This window comes from Scyliorhinus torazame, chromosome 3, assembly GCF_047496885.1.
Source record: "Scyliorhinus torazame isolate Kashiwa2021f chromosome 3, sScyTor2.1, whole genome shotgun sequence".
Taxonomy (NCBI): domain Eukaryota; kingdom Metazoa; phylum Chordata; class Chondrichthyes; order Carcharhiniformes; family Scyliorhinidae; genus Scyliorhinus; species Scyliorhinus torazame.
Genome location: NC_092709.1, coordinates 1,985,423 through 2,011,741, shown reverse-complemented (window position 1 = coordinate 2,011,741; position 26,319 = coordinate 1,985,423). Strand labels below are relative to the sequence as shown.

Here is a 26,319-nt window from a genome sequence, read left to right as displayed (position 1 = left end):
TGTAAATATATCGCCGCTCCCTCACTGTGTCACTGGGGTAACATCTGGGAACTTCCTCCCTGACAGCACTGTGGGTGCACCTACACCTCAAGGACTGCAGCGGTTCAAGAAGGCAACTCGGGATGGGCAATAAATGCTGGGCTCACCAATGACACCCAAATCCCGTAAATGAATAATAAAAAAATTAAAATAATGTGGCGACCAGAATCGCACAAAGTACTCCAGCTGTGGCCTCACTAAAGTTCTATACAACTCCAACACAACCTCCCTGCTTTTGTAATCTATGCCCCGATTGATAAAGGCAAGTGTCCCATATGCCAAGGGCAGCACGGTAGCACAAGTGGCTAGCACTGTGGCTTCACAGCACCAGGGTCCCAGGTTCGATTCCCCGCTGGGTCACTGTGCGGAATTTGTACGTTCTCCCCGTGTCTGCGTGGGTTTCCTCCTCCGGTTTACTCCCACAGTCCAAAGACGTGCAGGTTAGGTGGATTAGCCATGATAAATTGCCCTTAATGTCCAAAAGAAAGTTTAGGAGGGGTTATTGGGTTACAGGGATAGGGTGGAAGTGAGGGCTTAAGTGGGTCGGTGCAGACTCGATGGGCCGAATGGCCTCCTTTTATAAAAAAAAAGCACGGTAGCACAGTGGTTAGCACAATTGTTCACAGCTCCAGGGTCCCAGGTGCGATTCCGGCTTGGGACACTGTCTGTGCTTAGTCTGCACATCCTCCCCGTGTGTGCGTGGGTTTCCTCCGGGTGCTCCGGTTTCCTCCCACAGTCCAAAGATGTGCAGGTTGGGTGGATTGGCCATGATAAATTGCCCTTAGTGTCCAAAATTGCCCTTCGGTGTTGGATGGGGTTACTGGGTTGTGGGAATAGGGTGGAGGCGTGGGCTTGGGCTTGCCAGGAGCCAGTGCAGACTCAATGGGCCGAATGGCCTCCTTCTGCACTGTAAATTCTATGATTCTATGTCTTTTGTTCAGTTTCCTTGTCATCCTTTGAGCAGCTATGCCAACAATTTGACATTCAGGGACACTCCTTTTTAAAAATATCTGAAACTGAGAGATTTTAGCCGTAATAAAACAACTTGGCATCTTGACTCTATTTTCCTGGTGGAAACAATCCTGATTTTTGCGGGGCCTGGACAGTTAATTAGCAAGTTTTATGATACCTTATAACCAAAGAAAAATGCTGTAAAGTCTCAGCAGGTCTGGCAGTATCCGTAGGGAGAGAAAAGAGCTAACATTTGAAGTCCAGGGGCGAGATTCTGCGACGCCCCGCCGGGTCGGAGAACCGCCGAGGACTGGCGTGAATTCTCCGGCACCGGAGATTCGGCGGGGGCGGGAATCGTGCCGCGCCGGTTGGCGGGCCACCCCCCAAAAAAATTCTCCAGCCCAAATGGGCCGAAGTCCCGCAGCTAAAATGCCTGTCCCGCCGGCGTTGATTAAACCACCACTCTTACTAGCGGGACAAGGCGGCGCGGGCAGGCTCCGGGGTCCTGAGGGGGGCGCGGGGCGATCTGGCCCCGGGGGGTGCCCCCACGGTGGCCTGGCCCGCAATCGGGGCCCACCGATCCGCGGGCGGGCCTGTGCCGTGGGGGCACTCTTTACCTTCCACCTTCGCCACGGTCTCCACCATGGCGGAGGCGGAAGAGACTCCCTCCACTGCGCATGCGCGGGAAAGCCGTCAGCGGCCGCTAATGCTCCCGCACCGACCGGAGATGTCATTTCCGCACCAGCTGGCGGGGCACGAAAGGCCTTTTCCGCCAGCTGGCGGGGCGGAAATTCGTCCGACGCCGGCCTAGCCCCTTAAGGTTGGGGCTCGGCCCCCAAAGATGCGGAGAATTCCGCACCTTTAGGGCGGCGCGATGCCCGACTGATTTGCGCCGTTTTGGGCGCCAGTCGGCGGACATCGCGCCGATACCGGAGAATTTCGCCCCTGATGACCATTTGTCAAAGTAATCTGGACTCGAAACATAAGCTTTTCCCTCTCTCTACAGAGGCTGCCTGACCTGCTGAGATTTTCCAGCATTTTCTCTTTAGTTTCAGATTCCAGCATCCGCAGTAATTTGCTTTTATGATACCTTATGTTGTAGAGTCTGTCTTAGTGCATTGGGTACCTTGCAGTCTTGGGAAAAAGACTTGGCAACTAATATTGATGAGGAGACATGGGATAGTATATGGGAATATGGCAATAAAATTTCAGTATGCAATAGAAAGGAGGAGACTCAGTTCAAGACACTGCGGTGCTTGCATATCACGTCGAGTTTGAGACACAGATTTGATCCGGCTATATTCCCAAAGTGCCTAAAGGTTTCCCATGAGCCACATTGCAAGTCACGATATCGCTGTATATAAAGATGTGCAGCTTGAAATATTATTCAATCTGGTTTTCATGGCTTTATCCCTTTCCCCCCATTTTCTGGTTGATCTGCGATTAAAATTGGAGGAACTAGTTCTTTTTTTAAAAAAAATATATTTTATTGAATTTTTTTTCCCTGAGCAACATTTTTCCCGCTTGCAAAACAAGCGAAACGATAACAATAACAAAACATAAATTTTTTAAACTTTTAACAACAATAATAATAATAATATACAAGTAACAAAGCCTCGTACTCTATTGTCCTATACTCAACTAAACCTCCTCTCCCCCCCCCCTCCCCCCGGGTTGCTGCTGCTGGTCACCTGTCTTCCCTCTAACGTTCCCCTAGGTAGTCGAGAAATGGCTGCCACCGCCTGGTGAACCCTTGAGCCGATCCTCTCAGGGCAAACTTTATCTGCTCCAGTTTAATGAACCCCGCCATATCGTTTACCCAGGCCTCCAGTCCGGGGGGTTTCGCCTCCTTCCACATGAGTAGGATCCTGCGCCGGGCTACGAGGGACGCAAAGGCCACGACATCGGCCTCTTTCGCCTCCTGCACTCCCGGCTCTTCCGCAACTCCAAATAGAGCTAACCCCCAGCCTGGTTTGACCCGGGCCGTCACCACCTGCGAAATCACTCCCGTCACTCCCTTCCAATACCCTTCCAGTGCCGGGCACGCCCAAAACATATGTGCGTGGTTTGCCGGGCTCCCGCCACACCTCCCACATTTGTCCTCCACTCCAAAGAACCTGCTCAATCTTGCCCCCGTTATGTGTGCTCTATGTAGCACCTTAAATTGAATCAGGCTAAGCCTGGCGCATGAGGAAGAGGAATTTACCCTGCTTAGGGCATCAGCCCACATACCCTCCTCTATCTCCTCCCCTAATTCTTCTTCCCACTTTCTTTATAGTTCGCCCACCGACTCCTCCCCCTCTTCCCTCATCTCTCTATAAATCTCTGACACCTTGCCCTCTCCGACCCACACCCCTGAAAGCACCCTGTCCTGTATCCCCTGTGTCGGGAGCCGCGGAAATTCCCTCACCTGTTGTCTAGTAAACGCCCTCACCTGCATATATCTCAAGAAATTCCCCCGGGGTAACTTATACTTTTCCTCCAGTGCTCCCAAGCTCGCAAAAGTCCCATCTATGAATAAATCTCCCACCTTCCTAATTCCCAACTGGTACCAGCTCTGAAATCCTCCATCCATTCTTCCTGGGGCGAAGCTATGGTTGTTCCTGATAGGGGACCCCACCAGGGCTCCCCGCACCCCTCTCTGTCGCCTCCACTGTCCCCATATGTTCAGTGTTGCCGCCACCACCGGGTTCGTGGTGTACTTTTTCGGTGAGAACGGTAGCGGCGCCGTCACCAGCACCTCTAGACTCGTCCCTTTACAGGACCTTCTCTCCAGCCTATTCCACGCCGCTCCCTCACCCTCCATCATCCATCTACGTATCATTGCCACATTGGCGGCCCAATAATAATCTCCCAAGTTCGGTAGTGCCAGTCCTCCTCTGTCCCTACTGCGCTGAAGGAACCCCCTCCTTACTCTCGGAACTTTCCCTGCCCACACAAAGCTCGTAATGCTCCTATCTATTTTATTAAAAAAGGTCCTGGTGATTAAAATAGGGAGACATTGAAATACAAATAAGAACCTCGGGAGGACCATCATCTTTGAGAAGGTGACTGAACAGGTAGACGAGGGTAGAGCAGTTGATGTGGTGTATATGGATTTCAGCAAAGCGTTTGATAAGGTTCCCCACGGTAGGCTATTGCAGAAAATACGGAGGCTGGGGATTGAGGGTGATTTAGAGATGTGGATCAGAAATTGGCTAGCTGAAAGAAGACAGAGGGTGGTGGTTGATGGGAAATGTTCAGAATGGAGTTCTGTCACAAGTGGAGTACCACAAGGATCTGTTCTGGGGCCGTTGCTGTTTGTCATTTTTATCAATGACCTAGAGGAAGGCGCAGAAGGGTGGGTGAGTAAATTTGCAGACGATACTAAAGTCGGTGGTGTTGTCGATAGTGTGGAAGGAAGTAGCAGGTTACAGAGGGATATAGATAAGCTGCAGTGCTGGGCTGAGAGGTGGCAAATGGAGTTTAATGTAGAGAAGTGTGAGGTGATTCACTTTGGAAGGAAAAATAGGAATGTGGAATATTTGGCTAATGGAAAAGTTCTTGAAAGTGTGGATGAGCAGAGGGATCTAGGTGTCCATGTACATAGATCCCTGAAAGTTGCCACCCAGGTTGATAGGGTGGTGAAGAAGGCCTATGAAGTGTTGGCCTTTATTGGTAGAGGGATTGAGTTCCGGAGTCAGGAGGTCATGTTGCAGCTGTACAGAACTCTGGTACGGCCGCATTTGGAGTATTGCGTACAGTTCTGGTCACCGCATTATAGGAAGGACGTGGAGGCTTTGGAACGGGTGCAGAGGAGATTTACCAGGATGTTGCCTGGTATGGAGGGAAAATCTTATGAGGAAAGGCTGATGGACTTGAGGTTGTTTTCGTTAGAGAGAAGAAGGTTAAGAGGAGATTTAATAGAGGCATACAAAATGATCAGAGGGTTAGATAGGGTGGACAGTGAGAGCCTTCTCCCGCGGATGGAAATGGCTAGCACGAGGGGACATAGCCTTAAACTGAGGGGTGATAGATATAGGACAGAGGTCAGGGGTAGGTTCTTTACGCAAAGAGTAGTGAGGCCGTGGAATGCCCTACCTGCTACAGTAGTGAACTCGCCAACATCGTGGGCCGAAGGGCCTGTTCTGTGCTGTATTTTCTATGTTCTATGTTCTATAATGGTATAGTGTAGGTTAGATGGCTTTTGTTTCGGTGCAACATCGTGGGCCGAAGGGCCTGTACTGCGCTGTATTGTTCTATGTTCTATGTTCTATCTTAATTGCCTGCACCCTGCCCGCCAGCGATAGAGGCTGCATGTCCCACCTCTTAAAGTCCTCCTCCATTTGTTCTACCAGCCGTTTCAGATTAAGTCTGTGCAAGGTTCCCCAGCTCCTAGCGATCTGAATCCCCAAGTATCGGAAGTTTCTTTCCACTTTCCTTAGCGGTAAGCCTTCTATCTCTCTACTCTGGTCCCCTGGATGTATCACATATAACTCACTCTTCCCCATGTTTAACCTATACCCCGAAAATTCCCCGAACCTCCTCAAGATTCGCATAACCTCTATCATCCCCCCCGCTGGGTTCGACACGTATAGCAATAGGTCATCCGCGTATAGCGAGACTCGGTGTTCTTCTCCACCTCTAGTCACCCCTCTCCATTTCCTGGAGTCTCTCAGCGCCATGGCCAGAGGTTCAATTGCCAGCGCAAACAACAATGGAGACAGCGGTCATCCCTGTCTTGTTCCCCTATATAATCGGAAATACTCCGATCTATGTCGACCTGTAACTACGCTTGCCGTTGGTGCCCCATAAAGTAGTCTAACCCAGCAAATAAATCCGTTCCCAAACCCAAACCTCCTTAACACTTCCCATAAATACTCCCACTCCACCCTATCAAATGCCTTCTCTGCGTCCATTGCCGCCACTATCTCTGCCTCCCCCTCCACTGAGGGCATCATTATCACCCCTAATAGCCGTCGCACGTTAACATTCAATTGTCTACCTTTTACGAACCCTGTCTGGTCTTCGTGCACCACCCCTGGGACACAGTCCTCTATCCTCGATGCCAGCACCTGTGCTAGCAGTTTGGCGTCCACGTTCAATAGGTCTACAGGACCCACACTGCATCGGATCTTTGTCCCTCTTCAAAATTAGCGATATCGTCGCCTCCGACATTGTCGGGGGTAGTGTCCCCCCTTCCCTGGCCTCATTGAACGTCCTCGCCACCAACGGGGCCAACAAGTCCACATATTTTCTGTAGAATTCCACCGGGAACCCGTCCGGCCCCGGGGCCTTCCCTGCTTGCATGCTTCCCAGTCCCTTAATAACCTCGTCCACCTCAATCGGTGCCCCCAGGCCTGCCACCGCCTGCTCCTCCACTTTCGGGAACCTCAACTGGTCCAGGAACTGCCGCATCCCCTCCTCTCCCTCTGGGGGCTGAGACCTATACAGTTCTTCATAAAAGGTCTTAAACACCTCATTTATCTTTCCTGCCCTTCGCACAGTGTCTCCCCTTTCATCCCTAATTCCTCCTATCTCCCTCGCTGCTGCCCTCTTTCGCAGTTGGTGCGTCAACAGGCGACTAGCCTTTTTCCCATATTCATACCTCCTCCCCTGTGCCTTCCTCCACAGTACCTCCGCCTTTCTGGTGGTCAGAAGGTCAAACTCCGTCTGGAGTCGTCTCCTCTCCCTGTACAGCTCCTCCTCCGGGGTCTCTGCAAATTCCCTGTCCACCCTTAAAATCTCCCCCAGTAATCTATCCCTTTCCTTGGCCTCTGTTTTCCTTTTGTGGGCCCCAATAGAAATCAGCTCTCCTCTGACCACCGCTTTTAGTGCTTCCCAGACCACTCCCACAGGGACCTCGCCGTCGTCATTGACCTCCAGGTATCTCTCGATACACCCCCTCACTCTTGCACACACTCCCTCATCCGCCATCAGTCCCACATCTAATCGCCAGAGTGTTCTCTGCTCCCTGTCCTCTCCTACTTCCAGGTCCACCCAATGTGGGGCATGATCCGAAACCGCTATGGCTGAGTATTCAGCTTCTTCCACCCTAGAGATCAACGACCTTCCCAAAACAAAAAAATCTATCCGGGAGTACACTTTATGGACGTAGGAGAAGAAGGAATACTCCCTAGCCCTGGGTCTAAGAAATCGCCATGGATCCACTCCCCCCATTTGGTCCATAAACCCCTTAAGTACCTTGGCCGCTGCCGGCCTTCTTCCAGTCCTTGAGCTGGATCTATCTAGCCCCGGGTCCAGCACCGTATTGAAGTCCCCTCCTAAAATCAAATTTCCTGCCTCCAGGTCCGGAATACGCCCCAGCATCCGTCTCATGAACCCCGCATCGTCCCAATTTGGGGCATACACATTAACCAACACGACCTCCATTCCCTCCAGCCTACCACTCACCATTACATATCTACCTCCACTATCTGCTACGATGCTCTTTGCTTCAAATGCTACCCGTTTCCCCACCAAAATGGCCACCCCTCTGTTCTTTGCGTCCAGTCCTGAGTGGAACACCTGTCCCACCCATCCTTTCCTTAGCCTAACTTGGTCCGCCACCTTTAGGTGGGTCTCTTGGAGCATAACCACGTCTGCCCTTAGTCCTTTCAAATGCGCGAGCGCTCGGGCCCTTTTTATCGGTCCATTCAGGCCTCTCACGTTCCACGTGATCAGCCTCACTGGGGGGCTACCTGCCCCCCTCCCGTGTCGACTAGCCATTACCTTCTCTAGGCCAGTCCCATATCCCGCCTCCGCGCTCCCGCTCGCTCCCCCAGCTTCGCATTCCGCCCCCGACCACCCTCTCTTTAGCCATTTCCTTTTGGATTTCCGCAGCAGCAACCCAGTTGTCCCCCCCCCCCCCCCCCCCCCCGCTAGATCCCTATCTAGCCTGATTGCTCCCCCCATATCACTTCCGTAAGTCAGCTGACTTCAACTGACCCCGGCTACTCCTGCTCACTCCTCGACTCCCCCCGGTGTGAGGGAACTCCCATCCGCCTTGCGCCTGTTTTCCCGCCTTATTCTTTCTGGCGCGGGAACATCCCTTTACTTGACCCGCCTCTTATGGCGCAGCTCCCTTTCCCCTCCCCCTCTCCTTCCCCATTCTCCGACTATGTCTCGCCTCTTCCCCCTCACCGGCGCCCACATTTCCCCAGTGTCCCCCTCCTTCCCTGTTTACTTCTCGATTAACTTTCACCATCCCATTAACAAAAACAATAATAACAACAATAACAGTTCCCTGCAGCATCAGTCCCTCAGTTCCGGTCCAGTTTCTCTTCATTGATGAAGGACCATGCTTCCTCCGCCGTCTCGAAATAATAGTGTCTCTCCTGACGCGTGACCCATAGTCTTGCCGGCTGCAGCATCCCAAACTTCACCTTCCTTTTGTGCAAAACCTCTTTGGCTCGGTTGAAGCTCGCCCTCCTTCTCGCCACCTCCGCACTCCAATCCTGGTAGATCCTTACCACCGCATTCTCCCATCTGCTACTCCGCACCTTTTTAGCCCATCTCAGGACCTCTTCTCTGTCCTTAAGGCGGTAAAATCGCACGATTATCGCCCTCGGTGGTTCTCCCGCTTTTGGTCTTCTCGCCGGAATCCGATTTGCCCACTCCATCTCCATGGGGCCCGTAGGGGCCTCAGCACCCATCAGTGAGCTCAGCATCTTACTTGCGTACGCTCCACAGTCCACTCCTTCCACACCCTCAGGGAGACCTAGTATCCTAAGGTTCTTCCTTCGCGCTCCATTTTCAAGGGCCTCAATCCTGTCAGCACACTTTTTATGAAGTGCCTCGTGCGTCTGAGTCTTGACCGCCAGGCCCAGGACCTCGTCCTCAATACCTGACACCTTCTGCTCCACCACGCAAAGTTCCGTCTCCTGGGTCTTTAAAGTCTCCTTAAGCCCCTCAATTGCCTGTAACAACGGGGTCATTACCTCCTTCTTCAGCAGGTCCACGCACCGTCTCATGATTTCGTCCTGCTCAGGCCCCCATGCCGCCTGCGCTTTCTCCGCCGCCATTTTGTTTTTCTGTCCCTCTGACCTTTTGGTCGATGATTCCTCCGGCTGCAGCCGCCGCCGCCGATTTTTTTCCTTCTTCGTTTGGGGGGGTCTCCCTTCCCACACACCCCACACCGGGTCGCGTAGTCGAAACATTCCCCGTTGGGGCTCTTAAAAGAGCCCGAAGGTCCGTCGGAGCTGGAGCCGCCGAAACGTGCGGCTAGCTCGGCATCACCGCAACCGGAAGTCTCCTGGCAGATGGAGTTTAATCCTGAAAAGTGTGAGGTTGTCCATTTTGGAAGGACAAATATGAATGCGGAATACAGGGTTAACGGTAGCGTTCTTGTCAATGTGGAGGAGCAGAGAGATTTTGGGGTCTATGTTCATACATCTTTGAAAGTTGCCACTCAAGTGGATAGAGCTGTGAAGAAGGCCTATGGTGTGCTCGCGTTCATTAACAGAGGGATTGAATTTAAGAGCCGTGAGGTGATGATGCAGCTGTACAAAACTTTGGTAAGGCCACATTTGGAGTACTGTGTACAGTTCTGGTCGCCTCATTTGAAATGAATGAATGAAATGAAAATTGCTTATTGTCACAAGTAGGCTTCAATGAAGTTACTGTGAAAAGCCCCTAGTCGCCACATTCCGGCACCTGTTCGAGGAGGCTGGTACGGGAATTGAACCGTGCTGCTGGCCTGCTTTAAAAGCCAGGGATTTAGCCCAGTGTGCTAAACCAGCCCCAGTTTTAGGAAGGATGTGGAAGCTTTGGAAAAGGTGCAAAGGACATTGGGGAAATGTGGGCGCCGGTGAGGGGGGAAAGACGGGACATAGTCGGAGAATGGGGAATGGGAGGGAGAGGGGAAAGGGAGCTGCGCCATAAGAGGCGGGTCAGGTAAAGGGATGTTCCCGCGCCAGAAAGAATAAGGCGGGAAGACAGGCGCAAGGCGGATGGGAGTTCCCCCACATGGGGGGGGGGTCGAGGAGTGAGCAGGAGTAGCCGGGGTCAGTTGAAGTCAGCTGACTTACGGAAGTGATATGGGGGGAGCAATCAAGCTAGATAGGGATCTAGCTGGGGGGGGGGGCAACTTGCTGCTGCGGAAATCCAAAAGGAAATGGCTAAAGAGTGGGTGAGCGGGGATGGTGTGCGACGCTGGGGGAGCGAGCGGGAGCGCGGAGGCGGGATATGGGACTGGCCTAGAGAAGGTAATGGCAAGTCGACCCGGGAGGGGGGCAGGTAGCCCCCTAGTGAGGCTGATCACGTGGAACGTGAGAGGCCTGAACGGACCGATAAAAAGGGCCCGAGCCCTCGCGCATTTGAAAGGACTAAGGGCAGACGTGGCTATGCTCCAAGAAACGCACCTAAAGGTGGCGGACCAAGATAGGCTAAGGAAAGGATGGGTGGGACAGGTGTTCCACTCAGGACTGGACGCAAAGAACAGAGGGGTGGCCATTTTGGTGGGGAAACGGGTAGCATTTGAAGCAAAGAACATCGTAGCAGATAGCGGAGGTAGATATGTAATGGTGAGTGGTAGGCTAGAGGGAATGGAGGTCGTGTTGGTTAATGTGTATGCCCCAAACTGGGACGATGCGGGATTCATGAGACGGATGCTGAGGCGTATTCCGTACCTGGAGGCAGGAAACCTGATTTTAGGAGGGGACTTTAATACGGTGCTGGACCCGGGGCTAGATAGATCCAGCTCAAGGACCGGAAGAAGGCCGGCAGCGGCCAAGGTACTTAAGGGGTTTATGGACCAAATGGGGGGAGTGGATCCATGGCGATTTCTTAGACCTAGGGCTAGGGAGTTTTCCTTCTTCTCCCATGTCCATAAAGTGTACTCCCGGATAGATTTTTTTGTTTTGGGAAGGTCGCTGATCTCTAGGGTCGAAGAAGCTGAGTACTCAGCCATAGCGGTTTCGGATCATGCCCCACATTGGGTGGACCTGGAAGTAGGTGAGGACAGGGAACAGAGAACACTCTGGCGATTAGATGTGGGACTGATGGCGGTTGAGGGAGTGTGTGCAAGAGTGCGGGGGTGTATTGAGAGATACCTGGAGGTCAATGACGACGGCGAGGTCCCTGTGGGAGTGGTCTGGGAAGCATTAAAAGCGGTGGTCAGAGGAGAGCTGATCTCAATTGGGGCCCACAAAAGGAAAACAGAGGCCAAGGAAAGGGAAAGATTACTGGGGGAGATTTTAAGGGTGGACAGGGAATTTGCAGAGACCCCGGAGGAGGAGCTGTACAGGGAGAGGAGACGACTCCAGACGGAGTTTGACCTTCTGACCATCAGAAAGGCGGAGGTACTGTGGAGGAAGGCACAGGGGAGGAGGTATGAATATGGGGAAAAGGCTAGTCGCCTGTTGGCGCACCAATTGCGAAAGAGGGCAGCAGTGAGGGAGATAGGAGGAATTAGAGACGAAAGGGGAGACACGGTGCGAAGGGCAGGAAAGATAAATGAGGTGTTCAAGACCTTCTATGAGGAACTGTATAGGTCTCAACCCCCAGAGGGAGAGGAGGGGATGAGGCAGTTCCTGGACCAATTGAGGTTCCCGGAAGTGGAGGAGCAGGAGGTGGCAGGCCTGGGGGCACCGATTGAGGTGGACGAGGTTATTAAGGGACTGGGAAGCATGCAAGCAGGGAAGGCCCCGGGGCCAGACGGGTTCCCGGTGGAATATTACAGAAAATATGTGGACTTGTTGGCCCCGTTAATGGCGAGGACGTTCAATGAGGCCAGGGAAGGGGGGACTCTACCCCCGACGACGTTGGAGGTGACGATATCGCTAATTTTGAAGAGGGACAAAGATCCGTTGCAGTGCGGGTCCTATAGACCTATTTCACTACTGAACGTGGACGCCAAATTGCTGGCAAAGGTACTGGCATCGAGGATAGAGGACTGTGTCCAGGGGGTGGTGCTCGAAGACCAGACAGGGTTCGTAAAAGGGAGACAACTGAATGTTAACGTGCGACGACTATTAGGGGTGATAATGATGCCCCCAGTGGAGGTGGAGGCAGAGATAGTGGCGGCAATGGACGCAGAGAAGGCATTTGATAGGGTGGAGTGGGAGTATTTATGGGAAGTGTTAAGGAGGTTTGGGTTTGGGAACGGGTTTATTAGCTGGGTTAGACTTCTTTATGGGGCACCAACGGCAAGCGTAGTTACAGGTCGACATAGATCGGAGTATTTCCGATTATATAGGGGAACAAGGCAGGGATGCCCGCTATCTCCATTGTTGTTTGCGTGGCAATTGAACCTCTGGCCATGGCGTTGAGAGACTCCAGGAAATGGAGAGGGGTGATTAGAGGGGAAGAAGAACACCGAGTCTCGTTATACGCAGATGACCTATTGTTATACGTGTCGGACCCAGCGGGGGGGGGGATGATAGAGGTTATGAGAATTTTGAGGAGGTTCGGGGAATTCTCGGGGTATAGGCTAAACATGGGGAAGAGTGAATTATTTGTGATACATCCAGGGGACCAGAGTAGAGAGATAGAAGGCTTACCGCTAAGGAAAGTGGAAAGAAACTTCCGATACCTGGGGATTCAGATCGCTAGGAGCTGGGGAACCTTGCACAGACTTAATCTGACACGGCTGGTAGAACAAATGGAGGAGGACTTCAAGAGGTGGGACATGCAGCCTCTGTCGCTGGCGGGCAGGGTGCAGGCAATTAAGATGATGGTCCTCCCGAGGTTCTTATTTGTATTTCAATGTCTCCCTATATTAATCACCAGGACCTTTTTTAATAAAATAGATAGGAGCATCACGAGCTTCGTGTGGGCAGGGAAAGTTCCGAGAGTAAGGAGGGGGTTCCTTCAGCGTAGTAGGGACAGAGGAGGACTGGCACTACCGAACTTGGGCGATTACTATTGGGCCGCCAATGTGGCAATGATACGTAGATGGATGATGGAGGGTGAGGGAGCGGCGTGGAAAAGACTGGAGAGAAAGTCCTGTAAAGGGACGAGTTTAGAGGCGCTGGTGACGGCGCCGCTACCGTTCTCGCCTAAAAAGTTTACCACGAACCCGGTGATGGCGGCAACACTGAACATATGGGGACAGTGGAGGCGACAGAGAGGGGTGCGGGGAGCCCTGGTGGGGTCCCCTATCAGGAACAACCATAGCTTCGCCCCAGGAAGAATGGATGGAGGATATCAGAGCTGGTACCAGTCGGGAATTAGGAAGGTGGGAGATTTATTTATAGATGGGACTTTTGCGAGTTTGGGAGCATTGGAGGAAAAGTATAAGTTGCCCCGGGGAAATTTTTTGAGATATATGCAGGTGAGGGCGTTTACTAGACAACAGGTGAGGGAATTTCCATTTCTCCCGACACAGGGGATACAGGACAGGGTGCTTTCAGGGGTGTGGGTCGGAGAGGGCAAGGTGTCAGAGATTTACAAAGAGATGAGGGAAGAAGGGGAGGAGTCAGTGGGTGAACTAAAGGGAAAGTGGGAAGAAGAATTAGGGGAGGAGATAGAGGAGGGTATGTGGGCGGATGCCCTAAGCAGGGTACATTCCTCTTCCTCATGCACCAGGCTTAGCCTGATTCAATTTAAGGTGCTACATAGAGCACACATAACGGGGGCAAGATTGAGCAGGTTCTTTGGAGTGGAGGACAAATGCGGGAGGTGTGGCGGGAGCCCGGCAAACCACGCACATATGTTTTGGGCGTGCCCGGCACTGGAAGGGTATTGGAAGGGAGTGACGGGAGTGATTTCCCAAGTGGTGAAGGCCCGGGTCAAACCAGGCTGGGGGTTAGCTCTATTTGGAGTTGCTGATGAGCCGGGAGTGCAGGAGGCGAAAGAGGCCGATGTCGTGGCCTTTGCGTCCCTCGTAGCCCGGCGCAGGATCCTACTCATGTGGGAGGAGGCGAAACCCCCCGGACTGGAGGCCTGGGTAAATGATATGGCGGGGTTTATTAAACTGGAGCAGATAAAGTTTGCCCTGAGAGGATCGGCTCAAGGGTTCACCAGGCGGTGGCAGCCATTTCTCGACTACCTAGGGGAACGTTAGAGGGGAGATAGATGACCAGCAGCAGCAGCCCAGGGGGAAGGGGGGGGGGGGGGGGGTTTAGTTTAGGTCAATGGATAATGGGGTTTTGTTACCTGTGTATTGTTAAAAATTTCTGCTTTGTTATTGTTTTGTTTGCTTTGTAAGAGGGAAAAATGTTGTTTAGAAAAAAATTTCAATAAAATATATATATTTTTTTTAAACTCCATCTGCCACTTCTCAGCCCAGCTCTGCATCCTATCTATGTCTCTTTGCAGCCGACAACAGCCCTCCTTACTATCCACAACTCCACCAATCTTCGTATCGTCTGCAAATTTACTGACCCACCCTTTAACCCCCTCATCCAAGTCATTAATGAAAATCACAAACAGCAGAGGACCCAGAACTGATCCCTGCGGTACACCACTGGTAACTGGGATCCAGGCTGAATATTTGCCACCCACCACCACTCTCTGACTTCTATCGGTTAGCCAGTTCGTTATCCAACTGGCCAAATTTCCCACTACCCCATGCCTCCTTACTTTCTGCAGAAGCCTACCATGGGGAACCTTATCAAGTGCAGTAATCACGCAGTAGGACAGGGTATCAAAGAGGAAGTAGTGGGAACTTGTCAGAAAGGTATGGTGATTATCACGGGGGATTTTAATCTACATGTAGACTGTAATAATCCGACTGGCAAAGGTAGCGTAGGCTACAAATGTGCAAGAATTATTAGGTCAGCACGTTCTGGAGCCAAACAGAGAGCAGGTTATACTGGACCGAGGATTGTGCAATGAGACAGGATTAATTAATGACCTCATAGTGAAGATGCCTCTATGTAGCAGTGATCTTAACAATAATTTCATAGAATCTACAGTGCAGAAGGAGGCCATTCGGCCCATCGAGTCTGCACCGGCCCTTGGAAAGAGCACCCCACCTAAGCCCACACATCCACCCTATCCCCGTAACCCAGTAACCCCACCTAACATTTGTGGACATTAAGGGAAATTTATCATGGCCAATCCACCTAATCTGCACATTTTTGGACTGTGGGAGGAAACCGGAGCACCCGGAGGAAACCCACGCACACACGGGGAGGACGGGGAGAACATGCAGACTCCGCACAGACAGTAATAATGATGATTGAATTTTACATTCAGCTTGAGGGGGAAAAGAGTGCATCTAAGACTAGTATTGAAAACTTAAATAAAGGCAATTATGAATGTATGAAAGCTACAAAAGTGAACTGGCAATTTAGGCTAAGGGATACTTCAATAGAGACGCAGTGGCGGACACTTAAGGGGATATTTCAGAATATACAGAATAGATATATTTCAACAAGAAAGCAAACTTCCAAAGGTAGCACCCACCATCCATGGTTAGCTAAAAAAGTTAAAGAGAGTATCAAACTTAAAGAAAAAGCATATAATTGCACAAAGATAGGTGGCAGGTCAGAAGATTGGACAGAATATTAAAAAAAGCAAAGAATGACTAAAATATTAATAAGGAGGTAAAAACTTAGAGCACGAGAGAAAGTTAGATGGAAATATAGAGACAGAAAGAGCTTCTATACATATTTTAAAAAGAAGCTAGTTAACAAAGTGAGCATTTTTCTATAGAAAGTGAGCTTGGGGAGTTCATAATGGAAAATAAGGATATGGCCGGTGAATTGGACAGGTATTTGGCATCGGCCTTCACTGTCGAGGATACAAATAACATCCCAGAAACAGCTCAAAATCGGGAATTGGAACAGAGGGAGGAACTGAAGAAAATTACAATCACCAGGGGAGTGGTACGAAACATATCGCAGTTCACAAGTCCCTCGGTCCTGATGGAGTTCATCCTAGGGTCTTACAGAAATGGCTCGTGAGATAGTTTTAGTTTTCCAAAATTCTCTAGATTCGGGAAAGTTCCATTAGGTTGGAAAATTTCAAAAAGAGGAGACAGAAAGCAGGGGACCACAGGTCAGTTAGTCACAGGGAAAATGCTAGAAACTATTAAAGATGTTATAACAGGGACTTGGATAAATTGAAGGTAATCAAGCAGATTCAACATGGTTTTGTGAAAGGAAAATCATGTTTATTCAATGTGTTGGGAGTTTTTGAAGTAATAGCGACTGTGGATAAAGGGGATCCTGTGGATCTACTGTACTTAGATTTTCAGAATGTATTTGATAAGGTGCCACATCAAAAAGTTATTTTGGAAAATAAAAGCTCATGGTGTAGGGGGTGACATATTGGCATGGACAGATGATTGGCTAGCTAACAGGATACAGAGAGTAGGGAGAAATCGGTAATGTTCTGCTTGGCAAGATTTAACGAGTGGTGTGCCACAAGGATCAGTGCTGGGGCTTCAACTCTTTCCAATTTATATAAATGACTTGGATAAAGGGACCAATGTTTTGGTTGCTAAATTTGCTGATGACACAAAGATAGGTAGGAAAGAAAGTTGTGAAGAGGGCATAGGAGGCTATAAAAAGATATAGATAGGTTAGGTGAATGTACAAAGATCTGGCAAATGTATATGGCACGATTTAAACAAATGGAAACAATGTCCCATAGCGCGTGCATCTACCCGCATGTTTCCCGCTGCTTGCAGCGCGGAGAAACACAAAGCGATCCAACGCGACTTCAGTTAGATACAGGGCCTCAGCGGGAACGCACGGCCGAGGCAGTACTCAGTCCCATTTCCTGCACGGAGGAGCCCCACTCGCCGAAACTCCTCAGTGCAGGGAGATCAGGATGCCATTTTTAAATAACGTTCCAATCTCTCAAATCCCTGATGCGACCCCTAGCCCCTCCAAGCTCCAACTCCCTATAAGGGGGCACACCCGCACAGGGGGCACACCCGCACAGGGCACCGCTCTGCCCGATCACCGACATTCAAAAAAATGCCAGCCTGGCACCTTGGCAGTGCTACCTAGGCATCTTGGTACTGCCAGGCTGGCTATTCCTGGGTGGCAATGCCAGGGTGCTCGGGTGGCATCAGCAGTACTACCCTGCCCAGAGGACATGCAGCTGGGGGCTTCCAACCCCTGAGAGACCACCAAGAGTGCTGTCCCATATGGTCCCGGTTTGTGGAGACAAGTACTGAACAGCACTCACCTAAGGTCTCCAAGGTGAAGGGGATAGATCCCAAAGCCTTGGTTACCTCAGCGAACTGCTTATTAAAGTGAGATTAGTTGTCTTGCTCCAATATGCAGATTTGCCAAAATGTGGTCACCCCCACAATGGGTTGGCTTCACATCACGACGTCTCGTGAGATCGCGTTATATCCCGCGAGGCCTGGCGAGCCGGGTAGATCCCGTTAGCGGGGTCTCCCACCATTTACTGGCCACGGTGCGCCGCACTGCTTTTTGTGCGCAGAGTGGCTGTTAGATTGTGCCCGTAATGTGGGAAAATGTGAGGCTGTCCATTTTGGCAGGACATATAAAAAAGCTTATCAGCTAAATGGTGAGAGATTGCAGAGCTCAGAGGTGCAGAGGGATCTGGGTGTTCTAGCTCATGAATTGCAAACAGTTTATATGCAGGTGATACAAGTAATTATCAAAGCTAATAGAATGTTATTGATTGTTGCAAGGAGAATTGAATACAAGAGTAGGGAGGTTGTGCTTCAGTGATACAGGACATTGTTGAGACCACATCTGGAATATTGTCTACAGAATTCGTCTCTTTATTTAAGGCAAGATGTAAATGCATTGGAAGCAGGTCAAGGATGGTTTACTGGACTAATATCTGGAATAGGCTGGTTGTCTTGAGGAAAGGCTGGACAGGCTGGGCTTGTGTCCACTGGAGCTTAGAAGAGTCAGAGACAACTTGATTGAAACATATGAGATGCTGAGGGGTATTGACAGGATGGATGTGGAGAGGATGTTTCTTCTTTGGGAGAATCTAGAACTAGGGGCCATTGTTTAAAAAAATAAGGGGTTGCCCATTTGAGACAGAGATGAGGAAATTATTTTTCTCTCAAAGGGCTGAGTTTGGAATTCTCCTCTTCAAAAGGTGGTTGAGGCAGAGTCTTTGACTATCTTTCAATCAGAAGTAGATAGATTCTTGATAGGCAAGGTGAAAGGTTATAGAGGGTAACCAGGAATGTGAAATTGAGTTGAAAATTAGATTAGCCAAGATCATATTGAATGTCAGAGAGGCCGAGTGGCCTACTCCTGCGTATATTATTATGTAAGTTCATATGTGAAACCTCTCGTGCACAGCAGACTCAGAATACCCAGAGAGCATAGTTCACAACATGGAGGTTTTGCCCTGTTCGCTTGTCAATCTGCAACTCATCCAGATGTCCCAATCTTTCAAAGTTCTCTGTAGCTCTATCCTCTCTTAGCTTTATATAGGACGTACGCCATTCAACAGGAGTTCCTCTCTTTCTCTCCACCAAGAGTAGGTGGGATAAAATATACAAGTAATTTAAGATATTACATATAGTAAGTGTAGCAGATTCGGGAGGGTCGAGCCTATAAGTTTTCAAACCTTCCAGTGTTGGGGATTTGCCTTACTTCATGATTGGATATGTTGTTGACTACTTAATTGATATCATTTGCTGTGATTAGTTCCCAGTCAGTCCATTATTATTATTCCAGTATGGTATTATTAGAAGTTCAACGAGATGGATATTGGTATTATCCCATCTAGCAATTTGTGTTCCTAACTGACAGGTATTGAATCAGTTAATTACCTGGAAAAAATAAGGATATTGCTTTCCCATAAAGTAATGTGGCAGGCTACTGAGAATCATAGGCCTGGATTTCACAGTCAGTGGCACAGTAATGTTGGCTGCTAACCGAGGAGAAATTTGTCCACAAAGACCGACTGATCTCAGTGGTGTGGATTTCCCCATTCCTGTCATCAGTTTGAATTTGGCACCAAGTAAAGAGGAAATCAAGGTATCCAACAACTATGGTATAATTAATTAGGATAAGAAGCCAATCACATTGAAATATCCCATAGACAGAGAACCAGGAAGTTAAAAATCCATCTATTTATGAAATAAGTGATTGAAAAAATCTGATTGAGCCATAAAAACAGGATTAACACTGCAGCGGAAATAAAACTTGAAAAAGTTATTTTAAGAATGTGAATCATTATAATAGAGAAGATTAAAATTTCACAACCATGAAATTAGGTTTTCATGACAAATGAGGTTGTCCAGCAATAATTATGACCTTTGTACGCCATTAAAAAGCCAGTCCCTTGTTCAACAAGGTGTAACTTTTTCAAAGAGTCTGTGAGAATAACAGCAAAAAAGGGCAAGTTCTATGATTTCTGCTTGATATCAGGTGGGGGTGGGGTAGGGGAGATTCAAGATCACTGTCACAAAACTCAAGCTAAGATTTAAAAAGAAAATCACAACAAGTTTCATTTTTTCCAGATATAAGCAAGAATCAATTAAAAAGTCCATCTGTATCTGAAATTACACTTGAATCTGTTTAGTTGGCATATGCAGCACAATTTTCTAGATTTATATTCTTGATGCAACCAAGCAACAGGGGTTATAGTTATGGTAACGACGCAATACAATGATCAACTTGATTTTAAAATGATGGGAGATGCCCTGCAGAATTTACTCAGAATCTTACCTGAGCTCAATGATCAATTACATGGAACTTGGGTTTCGAGCAAGAGAAGATGCAAAGAAGAGAAACTGATATGTGCTCAAACTGAGAGAATAAACCAGAGAGAAAGAGTGAAAGGCAGAGAAAGAGTCTGTTGCAATCCCCATATAATATTTTAAAAGAAATTTGAACTTCAAGCTAATGGTTGAATGGATGAGAAGATTTCACATTTTAAGATGTTTATAAACAGACTAAAAGCTCTGTTAACTAAAAACGTTTTATGACTTCAAACTACGGAACAGAACATTTAGCATCATTGAAAAATCCACCCTCAGGTATACATTGCACTGTGCTTCAAGTAGATATTTAATCCTCCTGAACCAGTCCAAAATAATTCCGAGCTCGAGGTTCCAATTTTTCCTTTTCCAGATTTTAACTCCAGAATTCACTTTATGGAGTTTTCCTGGAAACATCTTCCTCGAGCTAAAGCGTGACAGATCTTCCAGCTTTGTTTCAACTCTCCAGGAATTTGATCTTTCTAATCCAAGTGCAAGCTCCTTCCCACACTCCTGCATTGTGAACCATTGCAACTTTCAGCCTCTGATTACTCTCTCTCTCTGGCAGACTAGCCTGTCTGTGATATTCAGTGATATTTTCAGAAAGCCAGTAGCTAAATATCACAATGGTTTCCTCTGTACTCTTCACACCTCAAAGCCATGGCAACGTGAATCACATGGGTCCTATATATCCAGGTATAAATGCTCATCAGTTAACTCAATTCTCTTTTATCTTGGAAATAGACTGTTCAAAACACAGCTGTTAATAAGCCAACATTCTCAACACTTTAGGACTTTGGAGACATGCAGTCTATCCACTGTCAGCATACAGGCTGCTGTCATTGTCTCCAAATGTAAACACCACCACCCTTTACCCAGTAAAACTATCTGCGGCCCCCTTTAATCTCTAATAATCAAACTACCCAGGTTTGGTTTCAGGCAGCCATCAGAACAGGTCACATACCCCCCCCCCCCCTTTCATTGCATTTAAATTCAAGACAGCTCCAGAATACAACAATCTCATGCACCTCAGAACCTTAACCAGAGGGAGAAAAACATAAAACAAAGAACAAAAATAGGAAATGTGATAGAAATGCACAGAGAACTAGTATGCATGCAAAAGAATACATGACAGGAAGGTAGTGAGGAAGAACACAAGACAGAGAGCACATACATCAGGGAAAATAGAGCAAATGCAAGACAAAGAAGAGGTGGCTTATGAAATAGAAAAGGAAGCAGGCTCAGAAGAAAGCAAGTTCTTGCAAACAGAGTTGGATATGTTCTTAAGCAAACGTAGCATTTAAAATACAAGCACTAAATATGCTGGAATTAAAAAGCAGAGGCTTGGGTAAAAATAAAACCTTTTAAAAGGTTTGAGACCCTTGAGGGAGGCAGGTACTTAGATGAAGATGTCACCGGCTAAGCATTTCACAGGGACACATTGCAATTCTAGTCAAGGGAAAGGGAAAGAAAAGTTAAACATGAAAAAAGCAAAGAGTAGAAGAAAAATGATTTGCCAGAGTGCAGCCAACCCTCCATTTTGAAGGTGAATTGAATCAAATTAACAAAATCTGCTCATTTGTATGATCACTCTAGCTTTAGGATCACTCTGGCTTGAGGGTCACTCTGGCTTGAGGGTCACTCTGGCTTGAGGGTCACTCTGGCTTGAGGGTCACTCTGGCTTGAGGGTCACTCTGGCTTTAGGATCACTCTGGCTTTAGGATCACTCTGGCTTTAGGATCACTCTGGCTTTAGGATCACTCTGGCTTTAGGATCACTCTGGCTTTAGGAACACTCTGGCTTTAGGATCACTCTGGCTTTAGGATCACTCTGGCTTTAGGATCACTCTGGCTTTAGGATCACTCTGGCTTTAGGATCACTCTGGCTTTAGGATCACTCAGGCTTTAGGATCACTCTAGCTTTAGGATCACTCTAGCTTTAGGATCACTATAGCTTTAGGATCACTATAGCTTTAGGATCACTCTAGCTTTAGGATCATTATAGCTTTAGGATCATTATAGCTTTAGGATCACTCTAGCTTTAGGATCACTCTAGCTTGAGGATCATTATAGCTTTAGGATCACTATAGCTTGAGGATCATTATAGCTTGAGGATCACTCTAGCTTTAGGATCACTATAGCTTTAGGATCACGATAGCTTTAGGATCATTATAGCTTTAGGATCACTATAGCTTGAGGATCATTATAGCTTCAGGATCATTATAGCTTTAGGATCACTATAGCTTGAGGATCATTATAGCTTGAGGATCACTCTAGCTTTAGGATCACTATAGCTTTAGGATCACTATAGCTTTAGGATCACTCTAGCTTTAGGATCACTATAGCTTTAGGATCATTATAGCTTTAGGATCACTATAGCTTGAGGATCATTATAGCTTGAGGATCATTATAGCTTTAGGATCATTATAGCTTGAGGATCACTATAGGTTTAGGATCACTATAGCTTTAGGATCATTATAGCTTTAGGATCACTCTAGCTTTAGGATCACTCTAGCTTTAGGATCATTATAGCTTTAGGATCACTATAGCTTGAGGATCATTATAGCTTGAGGATCATTATAGCTTGAGGATCACTCTAGCTTTAGGATAATTATAGCTTTTAGGATCACTATATCTTTAGGATCACTATAGCTTTAGGATCATTATAGCTTTAGGATCATTATAGCTTTAGGATCATTATAGCTTTAGGATCACTATAGCTTTAGGATCATTATAGCTTTAGGATCATTATAGCTTTAGGATCACTCTAGCTTTAGGATCACTCTAGCTTTAGGATCACTATAGCTTTAGGATCACTATAGCTTTAGGATCATTATAGCTTTAGGATCATTATAGCTTTAGGATCACTCTCGCTTTAGGATCAGTCTAGCTTTAGGATCATTATAGCTTTAGGATCACTATAGCTTTAGGATCATTATAGCTTTAGGATCATTATAGCTTTAGGATCACTCTAGCTTTAGGATCACTATAGCTTTAGGATCACTATAGCTTTAGGATCACTATAGCTTTAGGATCACTATAGCTTCACAAAGACATGGATTTGACAAAGCACAGAAACTCAATACTGGAGCAAATAAGGATTCAATCTACACCCAAAGCGAAGTGAAGCAGGAATAATCACAGTAATACAATATTGCAAGTATAATTCACAAATCCTTGGAATTGTCTACGTAATAATGCCCCTGCATCTATACAATAAGGCTATGGTGTGTAAAATAAATAAATAAAGTTTACATGCAGTTCCAAAAATGACTATATTGGCTGTGATATCTATTTTGAACATTTACCTCATTAAATGATGCTAGGTTGAGTTTTTTGGCGATAAATTTCTTCAGGTGTAGAACTGTAGCCTGTGCTGAACAGCGAATCCACTTCCTCTTCAACCCACGCAATTTACTGCTATTGCACTCCAAACAGATGCTTACCTTAAGCAAAAAGCAGACACATAATACAGTATAACCTCATTAATAAATGTTCTCTGCAATGTAACTGAATATTCAAAAGTACTTAGTAACGCAGCAAAGATGTAAAGAGAACAGAGACACTCCCCAAATCTGGACATATCTCTAAAGGGGCTGGTTTAGCACAGGGCTAAATCACTGGCTTTTAAAGCAGACCAAGGCAGGCCAGCAGCACGGTTCAATTCCCGTACCAGCCTCCCCGAACAGGCGCCGGAATGTGACGACTAGGGGCTTTTCACAGTAACTTCATTGAAGCCTACTCGTGACAATAAGCGATTTTCATTTCATTTCATTTTCATTTCTCTCATAGTTAAACCGTTAGTTGCCCCGGCGGCAGCGGTGCGCAGGGGCCTTCTTGGAGGTGAGTAGTGTATTTAAAACCACTTACCTTTACAGGAGCAGCCCTTTGGATTTCGGCGGCAGCGGTGCGCAGGGGCCTTCTGGGAGGTGAGTAGTGTATTTAAAAACCTTACCTTTACAGGAGCAGCCCTTTGGATTTCGGCGGCAGCGGTGCGCAGGGACCTTCTGGGAGGTGAGTAGTGTATTTAAAAGCCTTGCCTGGTCCCGTGTCTGTTCTTCTTTTCTGTTTTATTTGTTTTTATATAAGGCGGGAACCGGAAGTTCGACCTCTGGCAAGTCCCCCCCCCAACCAATAAATTCTGGTGGAGAGGAAACCCGAGACACTACACGTGTAGTGTCTCCCACCCGCCCTCCTCCTCTAACCTAATAATAAAACCCATTGGTGTGAGGTAAGTGCCATATTATATTATTATTATATTATTAGCATTGTGCAGGTCAAGGTTCGGAGGTGGAGGAGCAGTCTCTGTCAGCGAGAGAACCTGAGAACATCTCAGACACTCAGAAGGTAAGTAAGTGATTTTTACTTATTTTTACTTTTATACCTTTTTTCAAATTGTGTGTGTCGGGGGGAAACTGAAGTGACATCACAGAAAAGCTGTGGCCAGAGTGGCTGGTTGGGATTCTAACCTAAACTTTAAAAAAAATTTGAGTATTTGGGAACTAATTAAACATCATAACTTAATTATAATTTAGAGGATATCTAAGCCAGAGATCGGAGAGTATTATAGTTAACTATTGCATTTCTATTAGAAATCTAGTGCTAGGAAACAGATAGTTGACAGTAACTTTGCAATTAAAAAAAAAAAGTATTAAAAAAAAAGACAAATTTTAATTTTAATTAATTGACGCAATGTCAGTTAGAGGGGTGCTGTGCTCTGACTGTGAGATGTGGCAGGTCCGGGAGGCTTCCAGCGTCCCGGATGGCTTCATCTGCAGAAAGTGCACCCAACTGCAGCTCCTCACAGACCGCATGGTTCGGTTGGAGCAGCAATTGGATGCACTTAGGAGCATGCAGGTGGCGGAAAGCGTCATAGATCGCAGTTATGTAAATGTGGTCACACCCAAGGTGCAGGCAGAGAAATGGGTGACCACCAGAAAGGGCAGGCAGTCAGTGCAGGAATCCCCTGTGGTTGTCCCCCTCTCGAACAGATATACCCCTTTCGATACTGTCGGGGGGGATAGCCTATCAGGGGAAAACAGCAACAGCCAGAGCAGTGGCACCACGGCTGGCTCTGATGTTCAGAAGGGAGGGTCAAAGCGCAGAAGAGTAATAGTAATCGGGGACTCTATAGTCAGGGGCACAGATAGGCGCTTCTGTGGACGTGAAAGAGACTCCAGGATGGTATGTTGCCTCCCTGGTGCCAGGGTCCAGGATGTCTCCGAACGGGTAGAGGGAATCCTGAAGGGGGAGGGCAAACAGGCAGAGGTCGTTGTACATATTGGTACTAACGACATAGGCAGGAAGGGGCATGAGGTCCTGCAGCAGGAGTTCAGGGAGCTAGGCAGAAAGTTAAAAGACAGGACCTCGAGGGTTGTAATCTCGGGATTACTCCCTGTGCCACGTGCCAGTGAGGCTAGAAATAGGAAGATAGAGCAGACAAACACGTGGCTAAACAGCTGGTGTAGGAGGGAGGGTTTCCGTTATCTGGACCACTGGGAGCTCTTCCGGGGCAGGTGTGACCTGTATAAGATGGACGGGTTGCATCTAAACCGGAGAGGCATAAATATCCTGGCCGCGAGGTTTGCTAGTGTCACACGGGAGGGTTTAAACTAGTATGGCAGGGGGGTGGGCACGGGAGCAATAGGTCAGAAGGTGAGAGCATTGAGGGAGAACTAGGGAATAGGGACAGTGTGGCTCTGAGGCAGAGCAGACGGGGAGAAGTTGCTGAACACAGCGGGTCTGGTGGCCTGAAGTGCATATGTTTTAATGCAAGGAGCATTACGGGTAAGGCAGATGAACTTAGAGCTTGGATTAGTACTTGGAACTATGATGTTGTTGCCATTACAGAGACCTGGTTGAGGGAAGGGCAGGATTGGCAGCTAAACGTTCCAGGATTTAGATGTTTCAGGCGGGATAGAGGGGGATGTAAAAGGGGAGGCGGAGTTGCGCTACTTGTTCGGGAGAATATCACAGCTATACTGCGAGAGGACACCTCAGAGGGCAGTGAGGCTATATGGGTAGAGATCAGGAATAAGAAGGGTGCAGTCACAATGTTGGGGGTATACTACAGGCCTCCCAACAGCCAGCGGGAGATAGAGGAGCAGATAGGTAGACAGATTTTGGAAAAGAGTAAAAACAAGAGGGTTGTGGTGATGGGAGACTTCAACTTCCCCAATATTGACTGGGACTCACTTAGTGCCAGGGGCTTAGACGGGGCGGAGTTTGTAAGGAGCATCCAGGAGGGCTTCTTAAAACAATATGTAAACAGTCCAACTAGGGAAGGGGCGGTACTGGACCTGGTATTGGGGAATGAGCCCGGCCAGGTGGTAGATGTTTCAGTAGGGGAGCATTTCGGTAACAGTGACCACAATTCAGTAAGTTTTAAAGTACTGGTGGACAAGGATAAGAGTGGTCCGAGGATGAATGTGCTAAATTGGGGGAAGGCTAATTATAACAATATTAGGCAGGAACTGAAGAACATAGATTGGGGGCGGATGTTTGAGGGCAAATCAACATCTGACATGTGGGAGGCTTTCAAGTGTCAGTTGAAAGGAATACAGGACAGGCATATTCCTGTGAGGAAGAAAGATAAATACGGCAATTTTCGGGAACCTTGGATGACGAGTGATATTGTAGGCCTCGTCAAAAAGAAAAAGGAGGCATTTGTCAGGGCTAAAAGGCTGGGAACAGACGAAGCCTGTGTGGCATATAAGGAAAGTAGGAAGGAACTTAAGCAAGGAGTCAGGA

The 26,319-nt window shown here is 48.0% G+C and overlaps 1 protein-coding gene across 3 annotated transcripts in view; it reads right to left on the bottom strand.

Moving 5' to 3' along the window:
- Positions 1-26,319, bottom strand: part of LOC140408242 (polycomb group RING finger protein 3) — a 942,343-nt gene that overhangs the window by 13,948 nt on the left and 902,076 nt on the right. For all 3 annotated transcript variants that reach the window (XM_072495182.1, XM_072495180.1, XM_072495183.1), the window contains one exon: positions 22,878-23,015. In XM_072495182.1, coding sequence (XP_072351283.1) covers positions 22,878-23,015 — 138 coding nt within the window. The remainder of the gene's footprint in view (positions 1-22,877; positions 23,016-26,319) is intronic.